The sequence below is a fragment of the Gadus chalcogrammus genome, chromosome 3, assembly GCF_026213295.1.
Source record: "Gadus chalcogrammus isolate NIFS_2021 chromosome 3, NIFS_Gcha_1.0, whole genome shotgun sequence".
NCBI classification, from domain to species: domain Eukaryota; kingdom Metazoa; phylum Chordata; class Actinopteri; order Gadiformes; family Gadidae; genus Gadus; species Gadus chalcogrammus.
In genome coordinates, this window is record NC_079414.1 from 9,198,468 (window position 1) to 9,220,574 (window position 22,107).

A 22,107-nucleotide genomic window follows, 5' to 3' on the forward strand; every position below is an offset into this window, starting at 1 on the left:
GGAGCCTAACGAGACACGGGTCGATGATATGTGGTGGGGGGGGGGGGGTGGGGGGGGGGGGGGGGGGGGGGGGGGGGGGGGGGGGGGGGGGGGGGGGGGGGGGGGGGGAGGAGGTGCGCTGGACAGGTCATCATGAACATTGCCGTCTACGCTTTCCAGGACCGTGTCCGCAAGCAATGCTTGCAAATATACAGTATACAACATAGTACCATGCTATCACTGCTCGCTCATGCTAATCGCTAGGTTAGCGGCGGAGCAGGGCAGCGGAAGAACGCCGTCAACCGGGAGCCCGCGCGCCTCGGCCCCATTCTGCCCACGGGCCCTCGAGCCCGTAGCCGGCCACAGGTCGCCGGGGGGATTGGACATGAAATTGAGAATGGAAGAAAGGTCACAAAGAAACACGGAATCATGCATGAAGAACACGGGATTCAGTTTCTTTCCAAAACAACTGGTGGTGGATATGCATTAGGCCCAGTGAACCAGGGCAGTAATCTAGCAGTGTGTGTGTGTGTGTGTGTGTTGTTTTAGTCTGTGTGTGAATGTTCCATGTGTGCATGTGTGTCTGTGCGTGCTGTATAGTGAAATCACCGACGGTTGTCTGGTCAGGAGTTGTGTCCCCAGGAGGCGTGTCCCCAGGAGGCGTGTCCTAGCGTTGAGGGAGGGCAGAATGGGAGCAGCGAGGACTCTCTGTAGCAGCAGAGTCTCTAGGTGTCCAATACTTGGCTAAATTCTTGGCGTTGGTCTTCTTGCGTTAGTTATTTTTTTTCTTTTTATATCAGTTTCTTTGAAGAAGAGGCAAAACAAAAGAGGAAAAGAAAGAAAGAGAAGAAGCTGTTTCATCTGCTCTCCCGTGGCGGGGGGGTTGGAGAGAGGGAGCCGGCTGCTAGACAGGGCAGGGGGGCGGAGGAGGAGGAGGTGGTGAAGAAGCAGGGCGCGGCTCAGACGGTAGGAGGGCCTTTCCGCTGCAGCAGGTACTGGTGGATGTCGTCGGTGTCCCTCTTCAGCCAGGCGGCGTTGAGGAGGATGTTCTCGCAGCACTGCTGCACGGTGCGCTCGGCCGCGGGGGCCTGGTGGCTCTCAAAGAAGCTCTGGATGAGAGAGGAGGAGGAGGTGTGTGAGGGGGTCATGGGCGGGAAGATGGCACCATGGCAAAATAAACCCAGAAGGCACGCGGGGAGTCATCAGCTTATTACACGGCTACATGTTCAAGAAATATAACAAAAATGGATGGTCTTCATCTACAATGATATTGATATAAAGTTCAGATCTATTCTGCGGTGGAGAATAGTGTCCATAGCAACGGTTTGTCATTCATAGCAGTGGGACGCTCTTCAGATATAACAGACTGCTGAAGGCGGTAATTGACCATTGAGAAGAAGTACTCAACAAATCTATTGAATATAAATATATCTGATATATCAAAGACGGGCTGGGAACAATCAACGCCCACTATCAACACTAGAGTAGCTACACAAAACTAGTAATAGTGCTGCACGACCTGGGGTACAGAGATTTGCTAGAATTTTAAAGACCAAGTGTCACTCTACTACTTAGATTTCAATACAGCTTCATGTTACGAGTTAACTTGCAGATTTCCCCCGCAAAATACTGGCTTACATATTGGTCCAAATGTCCAATTTCTACGGTCAACAAATATACATAGTTTTACACCGTGTGGATTTTTTAAGCATTCAAGAAGATAGATCTGGACTATAGACGAGGCAGCACAAAGTTCTCCTTTATTTCACTATGGAGCTGTCATCTTGGCTTTATGGTACTTTGACACTAAATTGTGTTCTTCCTCTTTATCTACAGAGGTGGAAGTTATCCAAGATCAGTTCCCCGGTCATAAATATGTGGCTCGATTCAACAACGTCACTTGATATCAAACTATTTAAATCGTGACGATAGCAAAAAAAAAACAACAACACAGAAACACAGTAACATCATTGTTTCGGTTATTTTTATAAAAATGTTCCTACCTTGACCTCAGCTGCCATTTTCTCATTAGCGAATCCATCTACAGAGAGCTGCAAAAAAACAATGAAAGTAGAAGGTAACCAAGTAAATTAACCTATTAGTGACGGAATACACGATAAAAAAACGAACAATTTCAATACTGAGACAAAGAAATACCTCAAGCCGATTGCAACGTTCACAATTTAAACCCCACAAAAACATTCATAAACATAACAACTCCTAGTATGCAAAGTTATCCAATATCGTTCGTCCATCCACGGCCGCGCCCACCTTGATGAGGCGTGAGATGAGGAAGCCGCCCTGGTAGCGGTTGTGTAACTCCTCCAGTTGTCCTTCACAAACTTCCAGGCGGCCTCCGGCCCTGCTTGCTGCCTCGGCCACGCCCCCGATGACAGACACCGTGTCCTGGGGCCGCACGTCGTCCTACACAACCCCCAAGACAACACGTCAAAAAACTGGCTCTCGAAGGAATCTTGAATCAAACTGCGCAACAGCACCCCCTAACTGCACCGGTCGTCATCGGGTGTGACGTGAATATCTGACGCTAGGCGACAGCGCAGGATTAATTCACCCAACCTGAAACCCGGTTTCAGCCGCAATGATCGCCTAGGTGTGCAACCGCGTTCGGTTCAGGCTTCCGTGTTTTCATGGCAGCTTGGGCACTAAATGCACCTTATTTGAACACCCTTCTACTATGGATGGATTTGAGCTGCTATTTAACGGCTAGATCAACCTCACATATGGTGGTGAAATAGAGGCCCTTCAAGTCACGACTCTGCAAACAGCCCTTGCACACGCAGGGTTGCTGCTGTTCCCGTGGGTGTCTTCAGCGTGGGTGCTTGAGCAAACACCAGCCAGCACAGCCTAGGTAATGAAACCTTTATTCACTCCAGTCTGGAGAGCAAGCCCCACGCAGTAGGGGTGTGAAAACGTTGATGGCTGGGGATACGTACCGACAGGGCGAAGAGCACCTTCTGGATGAGGTCTGGGGCGGAGATGGCTCCCAGGACCCTCTCGATGCGGTTCTTCTCCTCTTGCATGTCTGCTTGCTTGTGGAGCTGGGGACAGAGTGGGTTGTTTATTGTATCGGGTGTTTCAGACTATTTATCTTGAATGTATCTTGTTCTGCTTTGGCTTTGTTCATTTGCCTTCTCAATGAAGCACTTTGAATTGGAGAGAAAGGAATTGAGAGAGATCGAGCGAGAGATAATGAGAGAGAAAAGGCAATGAGAACAGTAGAAAGAGCCAGACCAAGAGAGTCACGGATGTGAGAGAGAGGGTGAGAGAGAATTTGGGGGAGAGAGAATTTGGGGAAGAGGGAAGGCAGCCAATCAGAGAGTCTGTACCTTCAGCATGGTGTCCAGTGTTGCACTGTCCCATGCTTCAACACCGTTAGATACACCTGGTGAAGAACACAAGACAACGTTTACACATCCTCTACACTCAAGAGTCTTGGTGATGTTGGTGCCACCAAACCGGATCAATGTGTGCATTAGCAGTGATGGGTGTGGTGAGGTTCATGGCGATGGTGGAGTTGGTCCAACCAAGCAGGATCAGTGTGTTTTAGCAGTGCTGGGTTGCGGTGGTTCATCAGTGTGTTTTAGCAGTGCTGTTTGGTGGTGTTTCTCACCGGGCTGCGGAGGTCGGCAGACAGGACCTGCCTCCCCTCGACGTGCTCCTTGAAGCGGAGGCGAGCCTCCTCCAGCGTTGCCTTGTGGCCCGCCTTGCCAAGCTTCCCTAGGACCAGGCCCCGCAGCAGGGCCTCCAGATGGCCTACACAACAAACACACGCTGGTTACCACGACGACAAACCGTACAGGGCTCCCATTGGACGGTTCCAAGGGGTAAATCAGAATGAAGATAGGGATAGATAAATAGAAGGATGAATATCTGCATTCTATACATATAGCTACCAGTCCAGACAAAGATAGATATATTTTTAAATGTCTTTCATTTATATTGTATATAGTTAATAAAAAAATATATAATAAAAAGGTATATCTTGTATTTGTATTTTAAAACCATACCGTTGTATTCACAGCTTTAATATCTTGTACTTATATTTGATATCTGTACCCTTGTATTCTTATCTTCTAGTCATACAAAAAGCCTTCCTTTTATTGCCAAGCATTCCAGGCATAAAAGTGAGGCGCACACTCTGCAGAGGCACACCTTTGACCTCCGGTCCACCAGTTGCGCCACCCCGCCTGCCCTCTCCCCAGGCTTGCTGTTCCACCCCGCCTGCCCTCTCCTTCCCCAGGCTTGCTGTTCCACCCCGCCTGCCCTCTCCTTCCCCAGGCTTGCTGTTCCACCCCGCCTGCCCTCTCCTTCCCCAGGCTTGCTGTTCCACCCCGCCTGCCCTCTCCTTCCCCAGGCTTGCTGTTCCACCCCGCCTGCCCTCTCCTTCCCCAGGCTTGCTGTTCCAGCCCACCCTCTTGGCCTCACCTTCCCCGGGCTTGCTGTCCCAGCCCAGGCTAAGGCCCACGGGCGTGAACAGGTCCCTGATGAACTCCTGGATCTCCTCGTGGAAGTCTGTGTTGGAGAGCAGGGAGGACAGCACGCCCAGGTTGCAGCTCAGGTCGCTCCACACCGTGTAGTTGGGCTCGTTGATAAAGGCCTCCATGAGCCGCAGCACATCCACCGTGCTGATCATCCCTGCACGGGACTGGGGGGGGGGGGACCAAAATAGAGGGTGGAAGCAAAAGAATGAGGAAAGGAGACATTTAGAGAGAAAGAGGGAGGGAGGCGAGTGACAAAAGGGAGGGAAAAGAGAGTGAAAGAGTGAAAGGGGGAACGGGATAGGGACAGATAAAACAAGAGGGGAGGGAGGGACACAGAGGGAACGGGAGAGACAGACAGAGAGAGTTCACAAGGAGAAGCCAGACATAGAGAGAGGATTAGAGAGATTATGAAATGAGCTCATGGTGGTTCGCATCCACCAGTCACCTCCTTTCTGCTCATCCAAACCCACCAACAGAAGTGTGTCACTCCCCGGTTAACAGGTTGACTCATAGCATTGACCTCATAGCATCAGCCGTGCTGTATGGGGGCAGACACATCTCTGTTCCATTGTCAACACCCAAGCCCACTTGTGTTCTTTGTAACCTTGGAAGGAAGTTAATCCACGGGCGTTCAAGGTCAATTTAAGTTCAACCTCAGGCAGAAGCGGAAGTCGCTGTCTTCATCGAAGATATAAGGTTCTTAGTGACTCTTGCTCACTCTTTTAGCGGTGATATCAACGCTGCACTTATTTAGACTTATTCGCAATATCAACGAATGAGTAGAAAGCAGAAAGAAGTCGAAACGCAAAATAAAGGCGAGGAGAGAAAAGAACGAAGCAGCTACACGGTTTCACAAAACTCGCATGATAGAAACATCCTCCACACGCCACTCGTTCCTCGTGAACTCTACGCCTCTCCGAACTTTACACTGGGGGCCTGGCCAGTTAACTCTAGGTAAACTAGTCCAGAGTGGTAGGATATTTACATTCACGCATACGTCCGGGTATAATCCGGAGAATGTCCACTCTACAGTGCATTTGTGAAAAGGCTATATAATAACCAAACTTCCCTAAACACGCATAATGTACCCTCAACACACACAATGTACCCTAAACACATTAACACAGTGGTCCCTCTTATGTGATCCTTCTAAAGGTTTCTTCCCAATGGTTTTTGGAGAGTTCTCCTAGTCCTCAAGTCATTAAGGGCTATATGATTAAACAGTCAAGACTGGAAGCAACACCATGCAACCTAAAGACACGGCCCCTGCACTAGTTAGGGCTAACCTGAGCTGGTCCCTGTTACGAGATAGATGCAGGCTAAACAGAGGCCGCTGCAGTGCTCTGTAATGAGTAACCCATCCCGCTTAATGCGTAACAGGAAGGTGAACACCAGCCGCCTGGTCGGCTAATCATCATCACGTTTGCGTAGCCACATACACCAAGACTAACCCCCCCCACACACACAGAGATCTAGCTCCCCCCACATACACACAGCCCCCCTCCCCACACCCCTAATACACACACACACACACACACACTAGCCCCATCAAAGCCTCCTCCTCCAAGTGATTTCCACACAGCAGATGTGTTCCAACTCCGGCTGCGCTGCAGGGAAATGGTCACATGACACGGTGTGTGTGTGGGGGGGGTGAAGACTCGTGTGTGAGGGGGAAGACGTGCGAGTGAGAGCTAGGCGGTTTCTGATAGATGCTTTAATCCTGTTTTGGAGAGAAAAGCCTCGTTCCGGGAAAACCTCAACCTGCGCGTTTTGCGTCGCGTTTAGCCTCCAAACAACGCGTCACGCAAGATAATTATTTTTTTTTAAGTAGTGGCCTACGCTTTAGAAAAACATGCATGTGCGGGCACTGCGCGCGTTCATGAATCCGCGTTCGTGTTTGCCTCCCTGGTGAGCTCGGCCAGGAACCGCTACTGGTTTTCATATGCTACTGATTAATTCATACATAAATGCAAACTTCTTTTTTCTTTTCTCGGACATGTGGGCCGTTTACATTTTATTATACCGGCCATGCGTGCGTGCAATCGGCCAATGTCCGGCTATAGCCGGCTAACGTGAACACTGGTGTTTATGTATGCGTGTGTGCATCCAGGTGTGGGTGTACTCACCAGGGAGAAGAGGTCGTTCTGCAGTCCCAGACGGTCGACAGGGGGCAGGCTGAGGTCCCGGACCCCCGGCAGCAGACTCTCCAGCATGGAGGTGCTGTACTGGAGCCGGTAAAACCCTACGGTACCCGGGTTTATCTAACACACACACACACACACACACCACACACACACACACACACACACACACACACACACACACACTTTAGTTTGTCAACTGGTTAGTGCGTCTGCATCTCTCTAGCAACAACGTGACGGAGCGTGGGGAGCTTGTCTTTTGTGATCTAGGGCGTATTTCCAAGTGAAACAGGATATTCTTATGCTACCAAATGTTCGGATTTGATCCTTCAGGTTTTGGTTTGATCATGCAAATAGCACCAGACAGAAGGGTTAGCCTGCGCGGCGTTCTAGCCTATGGTATGCTAGCCCAGGGTATGCTAGCAGGGGGTGTTAGACAGCTATGCCTACAGAGCTTCCTTGGAGAGTATGCTACAGGCTATGTGAGCTCTGGAAGCTTTAACCCTAGCTAGCGAGCGACCCATCCGCAATCTGTTCTTCTCAAAGTCATGTCACCGTTTATCTCACAAGTCTGTGCAATGCACACAAAGCCTGAGGCGTGGCGAGACTAGAGTAAATATGTACAACGCGAGCACAGGGTAATGAATGAAGAGAGGAGGACGCCGAGGTCGCCAACCTCAGCTCATGGCTAGCTTACTGCTTGTTAATGCTAAACACACAACCACAGGCTATGGTTGGACGAGGATGTGGTGGAACAGAATACTCAATGATTGAAAACCGAAACTTTGCATGAGGGAAATAGGTGTTTTGTTTAAGTCCTAAAAAATTACATTTCCTAAAAACACAATTCAGAGAACCGTTTCAGCCTGGAACACGGCAAGACCCAGGTGTATGTTGTCCATGAAAGCATTGCAAGGACAGTGAAGTGACCTCTGATGGTATGAGTCAAGTTTTATCTTTAATTGCGAGATGCAGAATATATACGGGTTGCAGAGATTCATTGCAGCTTCAGTGTAAGCTGCACAAAAATATCTAAAAGGAAAATCAAAAAAAGCTCTTCAAACTAGTGCTCTGCCTCCCTGCCACCTTCAGGACCTTAAAACCTCCAGGAACTACAACTCCCACCAACCCCCTCACCAAAGCGCTCGACCTGGCTCAAGTCTGAACCGTTGCCAAGGGTGACAGCGGGGCAGCCTGGTGTGACAGGACGTACCTTGACCCACTGGTCTGGCCGGACATTGTTGAGGGTGATGGTGGCGTCCGTTCCATCCAGCAGCACCTTGTGACAGGCGTGGCTAGGGTCGTCGCTGGTGCAGATGCTGACGGGCACCATCCAACTGGGACACTCCTCGGCTGGGCCAGCAGAGGAGGAGACACCGTCAGCCACCACATGCACTTGCTTCTGACATGTGCAGGAGATACCAAGTTCCCGTAGCAAGCCCTGGTGTGATGTGACTGCTAGTCAGTGTGATAGTAGATATGGGCCCAGCCCTGGGGTCATGTGACTGCTAGTCAGTGTGATAGTAGATATGGGCCCAGCCCTGGGGTCATGTGACTGCTAGTCAGTGTGATAGTAGATATGGGCCCAGCCCTGGGGTCATGTGACTGTTAGTCAGTGTGATAGTAGAGATGGGCCCAGACCTGGGGTCATGTGACTGCTAGTCAGTGTGATAGTAGATATGGGCCCAGACCTGGGGTCATGTGACTGCTAGTCAGTGTGATAGTAGATATGGGCCCAGCCCTGGGGTCATGTGAGTGCTCGTCAGTGAGATCGTAGATATGGGCCAAGCCCTGGGGTCATGTGACAGCTACTCAGTGTTGCATTAGTAGAAGTGGACCCAGCTTACCGGTGTGTGGTCCACTGGCACAGAACTTCTTCTGAGAGAGCTTGATGATGCGGTCGTCTCCTTGCTAGGAACCAGAAGGTCAGAAGGTCAGGCTGGCTCCATGAGATGCTGCACCACACACACTGTTTACTATAACTACTGAGTACTCCCTAGACCCGTTCATCCAAAGAGACTTAGCGACTAGGGGTGTAACGATACACGTATTGGTACCGAACCGTCACGGTACAGGCACTTCTGGGTGGTTACAGAGGTGAAATGCAGTGCGTAAATGTTGCGGACATAGCGTTTATATGGCGAATGTAAAGGCTTGTTATGTGATGCAGAATTTAAAACCTGAGGTCAGAGTTCCCCACGGACCATAGCCAAAGTATACTTCTCCGACTCCGTAATCCTCGAGCATTCGCAGTTCTCCGTCTGGGTTGTCGGATACGCAATGCAATTGGCCGCCCGATGGATCTTATATGTTGACAACAAACCATGTAAGTAGCGTTGTAAATAAACTTCCAAAGCTTTTCAAATCTTATTTGGTGTTTTATTGGTCCTTAATGCGCCATTTAAACAATGTACAAAGTAAATAAGGTGAAAAGTCAAACCAGAGAAGTGATTCCGGAAATGATTTTGTTAGAGGACCAATCACAGCCCTTGCTGTCTCTGTTGCATGGCGGATAGTTAAAAAATATTGGATGCTCATCGTAAGCTAAGTAGAGGGTCTCCGACAGGCTCTCCAGCTGCGGAGAGGGCTCACCGTGTCTACGAACAGCACTTTAACATGCACACGCATTTGAAAAAGGCACCATTGAGGTGTTTCTATCACGGTTGATGTGAAAAAAAAAAGCAAGCTGTGCAAGCTAGCCATATACAAGGCTATTGGTGTTTTCATGGCTGCTGATCTACGGCCATTCTCCAATGTTGACAAACAAGCAGTTTTATTTAATTTTCCTCTTAACTATGAACCGGACCGTCCTGTACCGTACCGTGACTTCAAAACCAAAGTACGTACCAAACCGTGACTTTTGTGTACCGTTACACCCCTATTAGTGACTGAGTACAGCTACATGTGGGTAGCAGGTACACTTGCAGGGGGCCTCTCGTTCTAGGATGCCTCCAGGTAGACTGTGGACACTTGGAGAACCCCATACCTTTGGCTGGACACCCTGACGCTATCCCTGCCCCTGGCCCTTCAGTTGGAACAAGTATTACAACTTTCTATTTACAGCAGTAATAACATTAACAGTCTGCCGTCTTCATCTGCCAACCAACGCTGCCAACAGAGTCCAGAGAAGGCATGCATCTCATACAGATATAGATGGATAAAATGGTATGCGAGGCCGTAAGCAGCTAGTATTTTCAGCCGGGCCAGAGTTCTTTAATTAGATATCAAATATTTGCCCTTGACTCAGTGTGGTCCTTCAGAGGGTAAACATCAGGGTAAGAGGGTGCGGTGGGGGTCGAGGCTTACTTGTTCCTGGTCCACTACTATAATAGGGAAGCCCATCTGTTGGGTCCAAGAGCTCATCACCTCCGCGATTGGCTTCCCACTCGCCTGTCCCAGGCAGTCCCATAGGTCCTCTGGGAGAGAGGCGGGGAGTCAGAGAGGGTGGGGAACCAATCAAATCGATTCTGGACAATGACAAGGCCGCCAGCCTGTGTGTGCCTTACCTGTCGATGCATTTTTATGCTGGAACTTCAATAGATAGGCATTCATTCCTTTCCTAAAATCCTACAACAAAATACGGAAGAGGCATGGCTCACAAACGGCAGCAAAGTAAACCAAAGGAAGTGTAACAACATGGAGGTCGGTGTGGCAACAGAAAGGTGTGGGGGGCTGGGGTGATCTACCTGGTCTCCGATGTAGTCGTGCAGCATGCGGATGACCGACGCGCCTTTGCTGTAGGAGATGGCGTCGAAGATCTCGTCCACTTCCGACGGGTGGCCGACGTTCACCTGCAGACCGCACAGGGAACGTTACGGGGCACACAATTTGGCATCATTTCTAGGGTTTTTACATTATTATATTCATATAGGAGCTCTCTGTAAAGAAAAAGTGTGTTGGGTACGATTTAAGAGCCATTAGTTTAGAAATTAGTTGGAGATGGCCTAGGCTTCTGTTTGCTCTCAGTAAGAGAGATTCTCTGTGAGAATATGTCCCTAGTTGGCTGCACCTGCCCTAACCCTGACCCTCAAGGAGGATCCAGGAGGCAATCATCTGTTCAGACATGGTTTCAAACCCGCCCCGTTCTTGATAAACGTGTTTGATTGGCCCGATCTGGCCAGGCCTGCTTGAAATCTGTCTGAAGGGGAGTAGGAGGTGGGCAGATGAATATACCAGTGCAAATTAAACATGAGCACGAAGATTCATGTCTGGTTCCCTGGCTAGGTACCGGATAAACAGTATATGTTGTGGTCAAAGAGCAGATCAGTAATATTATCTAGCCATCAAATGTTGACAAGGAAATGGTCAATGAGTGGGGTAATAGTTTGGTTGATATATTCTTATCTTTACAGAAACCATTCCCTGCGTTTAAGGGAAGTCAGATTAGTTCGCATAACAACAACAACAGGAAGTCAGATCAGTAAACATAGCTACTACAGTGTTGCACAAGTTTTCACATTGGCTATTCTACATGCAGTATTATTTTACAAATTACAACAAAAAAAAGGAAGCCTGCATTTCAGGGAAAAACAGACACGCACACAGGTTATTCTTGACAAAACTAAAAGCACTACTCAGCAGCACATGTGGTTGCACTACAGTAAACACAATGAAATATTAATATGCATGTTATGCATCTCTCAGTGTCGTACACCCTTGTATGCGGTGGAGCATGTTGCATCGCTCAAACAGTGTTATGCAACCGTTGATTCACTCTATGACCTGCTAGTCCCCACTGTTCCCTACATATCCTCCCCTTTCTGAGGGCCCAGCCCTATGTAACCTGTGTGTGTTGTGTGTGCGCGCGCGTCTCATAGGGGTGTGGGTGTGTTAGTAAGTGAGAGTCATTGATTGTAAGAGCCACATATCTGTGTGCGTGCTTGTTTGCCTGTACGTATGTCTGTTTGTGTGTGCGCCGGTGCATGTATGTGTCTACGTGCGAGTGTGTGCGTATCTGACCTCAATGGGGTGGCTGTTGTCCAGGGCGTCCAGCTCCAGGGCACGAGTGTAGTCGGCGGAGACGAACTGGGTCCAGATGTCGTACTCGGGGAAGCAGTGGTCCACACACAGGTACTCTATCCAGGACGCAAAGCCCTCGTTCAGCCACAGGTGGGTCCACCATTCCTAACACACACACACACACACACACACACACACACACACACACACATTAAAACAGGGTGCTGTTATCAATCACTTATTTAACTTATTCAAGTAAGCTTACAGTGACAAGCTCTGAGAATCACAATATTGTTCTAAGCCAGCTGCACAACAAGAACCAGAGTGCAGGAATGTTGTGCTCAGCGTTGGAAACTCACCAACCCTACATACATCCCTGCATAGCAACCACAGCAACCTGTTCCACTCCTCCTGGCGTTGCTGGGTTACATAACAGCGACGCTGCAGGAGACGTACCACGTTGGGCTGCTAACCGATAGCCAGGCTGGTCATTAAGGACCTGTGGCCATAGTTATGGCGTGGTTAAGGACCGGGCCCTGTAGCAACGCCGTTGTGAAGGGCCAGCGTCCATAGCAACACTGTACTTCAGTGCCGGGGCCCTTAGCAACGCTGTTGTCAACGACCAGGTGCCATAGCAACACTTGACAATCCATTTCTAAGGAAGATTTGATGGTTACTTACCACCAATGGTTACCACCATCAAAGTTGGAATGGTGGTTGAGTTTAACACGTGTTAAAAGCGCTAGGCGGGGGTTCAGTGTGGATAGTTACCATGGTGACCAGGTTTCCGAACCACTGGTGGGCCAGCTCGTGTCCGACCACCAGAGCCACCCACTGGCGAGAGGAGGAGCAGGAGTTCTTGGGGTCAATGAGCAGTGCCGTCTCCCTTGGAAGGGTCGGGGAACACAACATGAACACCCCAACTCTCAGCACAACAGACAGATGCTTCAGCCATAAGGACGGTGGACAGTCAACCAGTGTAGGAAATGCCATTGTTTTACACAAGGGCTTTCTGGCATTGTGTTGCCCCGTGGAATACATTCAGGGTATTTCACCAAATATTCTACGCGCCAAATGAAATGCAAATAAAAGACAAAGAAATCGAAGTTAACCCTACATCCCAATACGGAGGTTGATTCAAATTTCATGTGCAAAATGCCCTAAGCCCCCTTTAATTCCTTCACCTGAGCTAAAGCAACAATCGGGCCACGGCAGCCCAGAACAGTGACTACTGTTACATTATGATGTTAATCCCTTCTTTTTGATCAATGTCTGGAGCCCCAAACTAAACACTGTACCTGTATGTGACCAGACCCCAGTTCTCCATGGCACCTGCAAAAAGGAAGTATACATTACATACGAGCCTCTGGCACAGTCCAGCCACAGCATGTTCTACTGGAGGAACGAAAATCAACCCCACTCACCAGCGGCAAAGTCAGCGATGGCTATGAGATCAATTTTAGGCAACGGATAGGGAACATTGAAGTAGTCTTTGTAGAAGGGTAAGGTTTTGATAGCGACCTGCAAAGACAATGGGGGGAGGGATGTATATGAACATGGATAAATGCCAGATATAACTTCATGAATAATAGAAGATGTTGGCAGTTTAATTCCACGGAAGGAAGCTAAACACAAAGCTAAGAAGAATGAAAGGTAACCGGCTACCCATCATAAAGGAAACCGGTCGATCAAGATCTGAAGCCTAACCTGCCAACCTAAAACCCAGTTAACTTGCCAACCCAAAATGGTCATGTGGTGGTAAAAGTCTAAAGTCTCACCTCCAACGCAAACTTCCCCTGCTCGGCCTTGCCCAACGGTGTGTAGACGCGCACCAGCACACCGTCGGACGATTGCCCCTCCACAAAGTCATACTCTCCGATGACGAAGGCCACCAGGTACGTTGACATGATGGGTGTGGTGGCGAACTTCACCTCCACCAGGCCGGCGTCCTCGGGGTACGGCTTTCTGTCGATTACATTCTGGGTCGGAGAGACACGGGGCACACAGTTAGGACATAGGACTGGGTCAGTGGCTTCTCAACCGGTAGGTCACGACCCATAGATGGGTCACAGAAGGGGAGCGAGAAGGTCGCAGGTCGCCAGCAATTATCATTTGTATGAAAAAGTCTTCTGAAAGATATATGCATGCATTAACTTGGTCTTTAAATTTCCATTTCACTAGATTTTCTTAGAACGCTGTAGTAAAAATGACATGCATAGATCGCCTTTTTCGACATACTACTGAGAATAAAATGCTTTGTTTAACTAAAAATAAAACTTCAAGGGTTGAGTGGATCAGAAACAGGCGGGTACCATGTTGGACAGCGCCACGCGCTCCTTGGGCACGATCAGGGTGATGTCGAAGGTGGCTTTGATGGCGGGCTCGTCCCAACAGGGGAAGGCCCGGCGTGCGTCCGTGGCCTGCGATGGGAAGGCGCCAGAATGGAGGGGGTGGGGATGGGGAAACCAAGCGGGGAGGGAGGGGGGTGGAGTCAGAGAAAAGGGGTCAGAGTAGACAACATCAGCAAGGGAGCAAGGATCTGCAGGCACTTAACGCACAGCCACACCACACAGACAGTTCGGATGACCATGTCAGGTCAAGGAGCGCACTAACTGATACACGTTTCAAATGTTCGATTTGTTTTGTACAAATTTTTGTTGTTGAGCTTCAACAACACACACACACATAGAATGACACACTCACACACAAATAGAATGACACAGAGGTGTTGGGCCATTTCTGGACATCATCAACACAACCGGCCATGTTGCAACACGCAGACTCGAGGCTCCTCTACTCCCAGGAAACCATCTGTTGGTGTGTGTGTGTGTGGTGTGTGTGTGAGTGTGAGTGTGTGGGTGTGTGTGAGCGTGTTAGTGTGTGTGTGTGTGTGCGTGTTGGTGTGTGTGTGCGTTGGTGTGCACGTTTGTGTGTTTGTATGTTGTGTGTGTGTGTTGGTGTGTGTGTGTTGGTGTGTGTGTTGGCGTACCTCAAACTGTGTTACAGCAGCGTAGCGGACTTCCCCGGAAGGACTTGCATATTTACTTCTATAAAACCCCTTCATCTTGTCGTTGAGCTCCCCCACAAAGTCAATCTTCAATATAGCCGACCCTGGGGGTGGGGGATAAACACACACAAGTGTAAAATAGAAAGTATGCGCACACACAATGTCACACACACACACACACACACAAACAAGTAAATGTACACACACACACAGACACACACAATTGGCGGCTGTTTGTTTTTGTTCCGCAGCAACAAAAGAAACGACGGCCTTGCAAAGCATGGGGTAGAGAGGAGGGGGCTTACCTTTCTGGAGGGTGCTGGGGAACGAGAGGGTGACCTTCTCGTCTTCGTTCTGGTAGTTGAACCCTGTTGCGTTGACCTCTGGAAGACAAACGGCGAAAACGTGACTCAAACATCCAGGGCATTATGTGGGTTGGGTTTCGGGACTTTTGATGAGACTAATTCAAAACTTCACGACAGTGGGGTGGGGGGCTGTAAAGGAGTGGAACTTTCCCTCACCCTCACCTTCTCCCCCTTCTGGTACGAAGGACGCTGTGATGATGTCGATGTCAGCGCAGTTCATCACAATCTGGTTGGTGGGCTGCGTCACCTGGGAAAACAACACACTCAGTACAACTCACAGACCCTATCCATCTGAACTCTACAACCGACCGATAATGGAAAGGTCCATATCAGCCTTTCCAGTATCCAGAGACAAATGTAGCACTCTACCAGCGGGGGCAAATCCAATCAGAACCTGAGCCAAGCTGCTAAAGGCTACTGCTTTAGGCTAACACCTGCGTAGAGGCCAACACCTGCTATAGGCTAACACCTGCTATAGGCTAACACCTTCTAAAGGCTAATGTGTACCGGAGGCAAACATGCACTGGGATCACAGACAAACTCGGGGTAGAGCAAACAGGCTAGCACAGCGTTAACAGGACAGAGCTACCAGGCTACCTCCTGGAGATCATGGGCTAGTGATTTGAATAGGAAAAGTGCAGCTCAGGGCATTCAGAGTATTACACGGGAGATTGAAGGCAGTAATTATAGAACAAACCCATTGGCTGATGGCACCGGGCCACGGTTGTCAGCAAAACAATAGACCTGCGGATGCCATGCCTTAAAGGAGCTTTAAAGCTGGTCTTTCACCTCAGCAGAGGATTCTTCAAATATTTATATACACACAAATATAACAGTGGATTATATCCTTGGGGAAAAAAAGGAAACACAGAATAGGAAAACTGGGATTTTCCCAGTGTTTCTTCACTCAAAATCAAAATTCTAAATGTGTGAGTTCCAATAAGGTTCTGACAGAGTGAATAGCATGATGACTTCAGATCGGACTTATGTTGGCAGATTATGGATTTTCGTCTACGGAGAGAGAGAGTGAGAGACACGGGACACAGCAAAAAGCCCCACGTTTCATATCCTAAAAACCCTCGCTTTATCGACACTGTACAGAAAGATGAACACAAACCCACGGTGCAGTGGCCAGACAATGAAATGTATTGGAACAATATAAGATAAACTAGAGCCGTTTCTCGATTTGTTTTATCAATCATTATAAAACACAATCGAATAACACAATGTCTAGTGATATTCACAGCCTGTCGAAACAATTACTTGATAAACAAAGATACTGGTGATAATGGTATTGAATGAATGTCAAACTAGTAGAGATAAATACCAGCAGATCTTGGCCGAAGCAGCATACTGAATACACAGGTATAATTGATAAAAGGTAGCTATATTCAGTATGATATAGCAAACATTAGCTGTAGCATGTTGGATTGATGGCCACATCAAAATTACACAACGTTTGTTGGCCAGCATATCTCATGATGCAAGAAAGACAACCTTATGAGAGAACCGTGCTAGTTATAAAATATAAATATATATATATATAAATATATATATAATATATATATATATTATATATACACACACACACACACACACACCAAACATCCGTTCTTAAAATGGAACACAGACCGATGTTTTCCGTTTTCCGTCAACACTCGTTGGGCTGTCTTCATTATTAACTCTTTCTTGTGTCGTCATCTGGGCCACAAGGTTAGCTATCTGTGGTGAAAAACCCTAATGCAGTGATTCTAATCCAGGGGTGGACGCATCCTAGAGGGTACGTGAGCAGGTTCCAGGGAGTAATTTGTTATACCAGTATAAAAATATATTAAAAGCTAAGGCCAATAAAGTTATGACTGAAAAATAATAAAGCCAAAAAAGGCCACGCAAATATTAATACAATTTCTAGTTTGGTGTTACTCAATGGGATGAGGGGCACTTGAGCCGTACCGATGGAACTCTGAGTGTACACAAGACAAAATAGGGAGGTTGGTGAAAGGGCTAGCTATGTGTCATGGATGGCTTGGTTGGTAGATCGCTAGTAGCTGTGGGGGTTAGTGGGTAGATGGCTAGTGGGTCTATGTTATAGCTTAGTGGGTAGCTGGCGAGTTATCCGTCAGGGGTGGCAAAGTGGGTGGATGGTTAGGTATCTGTGGGGGTTATTGAGTAGGGGTTAGTGGGTAGCTGGCGAGTTATCCGTCAGGGGTGGCAAAGTTGGTGGATGGTTAGGTATCTGTGGGGGTTATTGAGTAGGGGTTAGTGGGTAGATGGCTAGCAACGTTATCTGTGATAGCTTAGTGGGGAGATGGCGAGGTATCTGTCCGGGTCGGCTTAGTGGATAGATTGTCACCTTTCTGTTAGAGTTAGCGGTTAGGCGGATGGTTAGCTATATGGGATAGCTTGTTAGATAGATGACTGGCTATATGTGATAGATTAGTGGATCGATGGTTAGCTATCTGTGATAGCTTAGTGTGTAGATGACTGGCTATATTTGGTAGCTTAGTGGATAGATGACTATCTATCTGTGAAACGATTATTGGGTAGAAGGTTAGCTATATGTAATAGCTTAGTGAGTTGAAGGCTAGCCATCTATGATAGCTTAATTGCTAGCTACCTGTCAGGGATAGCTTAGATGGCTAGCTATCTGCGATAGCTTAGTGGGTAGATGGCTAGCAGTCTGCCGCTAGCCTTCCAACATGGCAAATTAGCTGGCTCGCTGAATTGATTACATAACAAGATGCCCGCCATGCACAAACACATCAATGCACACATTCACTGGCGCCGTAACTACACACCTCAACCGCAGCTTCCAGTTTTCCTTCAAACGTGAAGTCAATGAGATCGGGCTTCAGACATAACCCATAGTTGACTGGGAAGACGTCAGTGGGCAGCCGGACGAAGGGCCTCCTCTCAGGCATGGTCGCTCTGTTTGGGCTGACAGCGTTGACGGAGACGGCGCTATGGATGTGAACTATGAATTTGATTTTATTGAAGTTACGCAAAATGGTCCTCGGCAGCAGAGCTGGAAAGCACGTCGAGACTCTTGGTATGAATGCGTGTGAGACCCAGCGGCCCAGAACCAACAACATAAAAATCCGTACTCTGTTTGCCCCGATTCAGTCCTCCCCTCTCACTTCAAAACCAAACAACTACTGATAGCGGTGCGTCAGCGCGTCGCCTCTACACCGGAGACGTCAGCGCGTTGTGGCACGACATTTTCGACACGTTCATATAGCAAATAACTCTCTGTTTGTAAAAATTATATGAGGAAAACAAGTTTTGTTTCCCCTTTATGAATGTGATATAATAATAATAACAAGAAGAACAAGAAGAAGCAGAAGAACAGAGCAAGAACAATAGTAATAACAAGAACAAAGAATAAGAACAACAATAATAATAATAACAATATACTCCTTCTTTTTTATGATAATGATAATAATATTCTAATAACTACATAAATAAAACGGGGAAAACGGGTTGGTGACCGTACTGCGCATCCTAGTGCGCTATAGGACGCTCTTGAACACCTCTAAGTACAGCCAAGATGGCGGTGCCCTTACGGAGGACGTTGATCGCGTTGCATCGAGCAACTTGTAACAATTTAAAGGTATTTATAATCTCTAAACCTATGAACTACCCGATATAGATGTAATGCAAATGCTATTTCTAATTAATTCGTATATATGTGTAACGTCATGGCGTTTTTACAACCCTTCATTTTTCTATTAGGATGGATGTGTGGACTAACTGTCATATCATATGAGATATGAATAAACCTAAGAATATATTGAATCATGTATTCAGTAATAAGAAGTATAAGATTACCTATAGCTACATGTGAAGTACATCCACACTAAGACATTTTATATTTGGCCTTCAAACCGCACATATCATTGATCTCATTTGGATAGACAAACTACTATGTTAAATATTGAATCTTAATTGTTTAGGCTTTGTCATGAGAATAGGGTTGTTAATTCCATTTGTCTTTCTTGGGATAATACTGTTTTACATCATGTTCATATTGTGAGGTAAAATCGTGATCATATCGGGGTCAAGATAACCCTCGTCTCTAAAATGGTAATCTCCAAAATGCCTTGAAACGTTGCTATTTAATCTACAGTAAGAACCTATATTTTGTATTTTTTTTATAAATATCGAGGTATAAAATATGTGATTTAAAGTATGAACACCCTTAATATACGATGTCAACCAAACCTTTTCTTTGACATAGTTTGCTAATTCGATATTCAACAATCATGTTAACCTGAATATTTTTCGAATTCCTTATCAAGAAGGGTAATTAAATGGCTGCTCTATTTTAAGATGGGGACTCGGTCAAAACCGGTTAAATAGTACCACGTGCAATATCCTACTCCCTTCATAGGCTCACTGAGCCTCTGTCTCAGGGACCATGGCTTCTTACACTGACTGAACCCATGTGTTATCAGAGTGCTGATGGCTGGGTGATGTGCGGCAGCCTCACCCGCTGGTGTGTAACCCGTCCCGTGGAAAGAAGCGCCACTTTCATCCCGCCCGGCCGTGGGGAATTAAGGTAGAAGACCAAGGGCCGACCCAGAGGCCCGGCCCGGGCCGCTGGCCTCGTCTTCCGCCAGCAGTACGTGGAGCGATCCATCACATCTATCTCCTGCACAGTAGCTCCACCCAGAACAAACCATCTAGTGTCTGTTATGCAACCCCCACCCAGACACTGGCAAAACATAACGCACACAACGCAACCTTGTCTCTGTTGCACCACCCAAGCCACACAGACACTTGTACACCACCTAGTCTGTTACTCACCAAGCTGTAATTAAGCGACCTCCCACACTGGGAAAACCAGCCAGGAAGCAGCCACCAAGTCCCTTTACCCACCCAGACATTGGTTACACACACATGTACTAGTAACCAACCCTTAGCTGTGACAGATGGATGTAGGCTGGACTTTCGGCTAGAACTGAGTTGAAATTTCACACACTGATTAAGGGAGAAATCAAATTCCCTCACTTTGAATCATTAAAAAGTGGCTTTAAAGCGATTTGCACTCAGAAAAAATACTTCCACTTAATGCTTCAAAAAGGCAGAAAAGGACATTCTTCTGTTGTAAAAACGAAATTTATTTGTTCCCAGGTTGTTTCTATATCTATCACAACTGTCCCTTGTCTTTCCGCTCTTCGCTATTGTCTCTTTCTTTCTTTCAGCCCCACGGGTATCTTTGACCCCTACATCCCTCCCAGGGGGACGCCAGGCTCTCACCCTCTCCAGGGAGGGGGCTGAAGCAAGCGGACGGAGCAGCTGAGACAGGCGCTGGCCTCCCGCTAGCGTATGTAGCCTAGCGTTACTTCATAAGCACTAGCCAGCCTCAGGGGATCCCAAACCTAGTCAAACCGTGACACCAATTTCTAGGTCTGAAAATCCTCTGCCTTAATGCTGTTGAGCATCTGTTTCCTTGAAACCTAGTTTTTTTAACATCAGTTTTCTGCCCTTATATCGATGGTCAGGTGAATGTTTGTTTTCTTGTGGCTATGAATCAGTTGGTCGGTTTATATTTGGAGAAACGTCATGCTTTAGAGATGTCCTAGTCAAATATCGGTTATGTATAGGTTATATGTAAGCAACGGAACCCACACAAGGTTCTGTCCCCCAAGGTTGGGAAAGACTGGTCTTGGCCAACATCTCTGTTGCTTCTGCAGGGAAACTTCTAGTTCCCTCATCATCGGTCACATGTCTCAGGTCACATGTCTCGGACAACATGCTGACTTGCACAACACTAATACTGTAAACCAGAAATGTCTCTCCCCACAGAATACGGTTAACTAGACCTAACTCTCTCTCCTCCGAATACCGGAAACTAGACCTGACACTCTCTACAGAATACTGTAAACTAGACCTGACTCTCTCCTAAGAATGCTGTAAACTAGACGTGACTCTCTCCACATAATACTGTAAAGTAGACCTGACTCTCTCTCCTCAGAATACTGGAAACTAGACCTGACTCTCTCTACAGAATACTGTAAACTAGAACTGAATCTCTCCAAAGAATGCTGTAAACTAGACCTGACTCTCCACATAATACTGTAAACTAGACCTGACTCTCTCTCCACATAATACTGTAAAGTAGACCTGACTCTCCACATAATACTGTAAAGTAGACCTGACTCTCTCCATATAATACTGTAAGTAGACCTGACTCTCTCTCTACAGAATACTGTTAACTTGACCTGACTCTCTCTACAGAATACTGTTAACTTGACCTAACTCTCTCTTTAAAGACTACTGTAAACTAGACCTGTCTTTCTCTCTACAAAATACTGTAAACTAGACCTGACTCTCTCCACATAATACTGTAAACTAGACCTGTCTTTCTCTCTACAAAATACTGTAAACTAGACCTGACTCCCTCCACATAATACTGTAAACTAGACCTGAATTTCTCTCTCCTAAGAATACTGTAAACTAGACCTGACTCTCTCCACAGGATACGTAAGATCAAAGAGCACGACCCTCTCTTCAATACCAAGACATTTCCAGAACTGGCTCAGGACATCTTCATCCAGGCTCACATGGCCCTCACACAGTAAGAACATTGCATCTCCCTCCCCCTCTTCCTCAACCTCTCCTGCACCCGCCCCCATCCTCCACCTCCTCCCTCCTACTGTCACAATTGCGCTTCTCAAGTGAGAAAACTAAAACTAATAAAATTAAGGAATATAGTAAAATTACCTCCAACAAACACCCACATAAGGCAACAAATGGATAAAATAAACTAACCGGAAGGCTAGGATATAGAGTCGGATAAAGAAGTGGGTGTATTCCTATAATCTTATCCTGCTTCTCTCTGACAACAGGGAAAATGTGAGTGGTAAACAAGAAGATTTATATGCGTGCCCAGGTGTGTTGGCGGAAACTGCTTTCTAAGTACTTTAGCCGCAGGGCCGTGGTTTCCATGGCGAGTGAGATTCCAGTGAACTGGGATCCGGGGCCACGGTGGTACCGATGCGGCGTGCTCCTTCTGGGTTGCACTGAATGCTCAGAGTTGATCGGGTTTCCTTTGTTTTTGCGGCCATTATCCCGTGCCCCCCCTGTCTTGTCATTGGACGGGTTGAACTGTCACTCTTAATGTGAGGTTTTACTACATTGACAGAAAGCAG

The 22,107-nt window shown here is 47.4% G+C and overlaps 2 protein-coding genes across 2 annotated transcripts in view; one reads left to right on the plus strand and one right to left on the minus strand.

Moving 5' to 3' along the window:
* Nucleotides 1–22,107, plus strand: part of mrpl45 (mitochondrial ribosomal protein L45) — a 66,304-nt gene that overhangs the window by 35,173 nt on the left and 9,024 nt on the right.
* LOC130379218 (puromycin-sensitive aminopeptidase-like) lies at nucleotides 358–18,097 on the minus strand. Its single transcript, XM_056585910.1, is given in 26 exon segments — nucleotides 358–1,088; nucleotides 1,983–2,030; nucleotides 2,251–2,303; nucleotides 2,306–2,343; nucleotides 2,345–2,403; nucleotides 2,934–3,038; nucleotides 3,327–3,358; nucleotides 3,361–3,382; nucleotides 3,611–3,753; nucleotides 4,426–4,645; nucleotides 6,608–6,742; nucleotides 7,836–7,975; nucleotides 8,470–8,533; nucleotides 9,929–10,038; nucleotides 10,129–10,189; nucleotides 10,309–10,413; nucleotides 11,582–11,746; nucleotides 12,353–12,467; nucleotides 12,880–12,913; nucleotides 13,006–13,102; nucleotides 13,360–13,560; nucleotides 13,894–14,001; nucleotides 14,571–14,692; nucleotides 14,894–14,971; nucleotides 15,116–15,200; nucleotides 17,752–18,097. Coding segments are annotated over 26 exon segments (2,784 nt in total). The 5' UTR covers nucleotides 18,046–18,097; the 3' UTR covers nucleotides 358–938.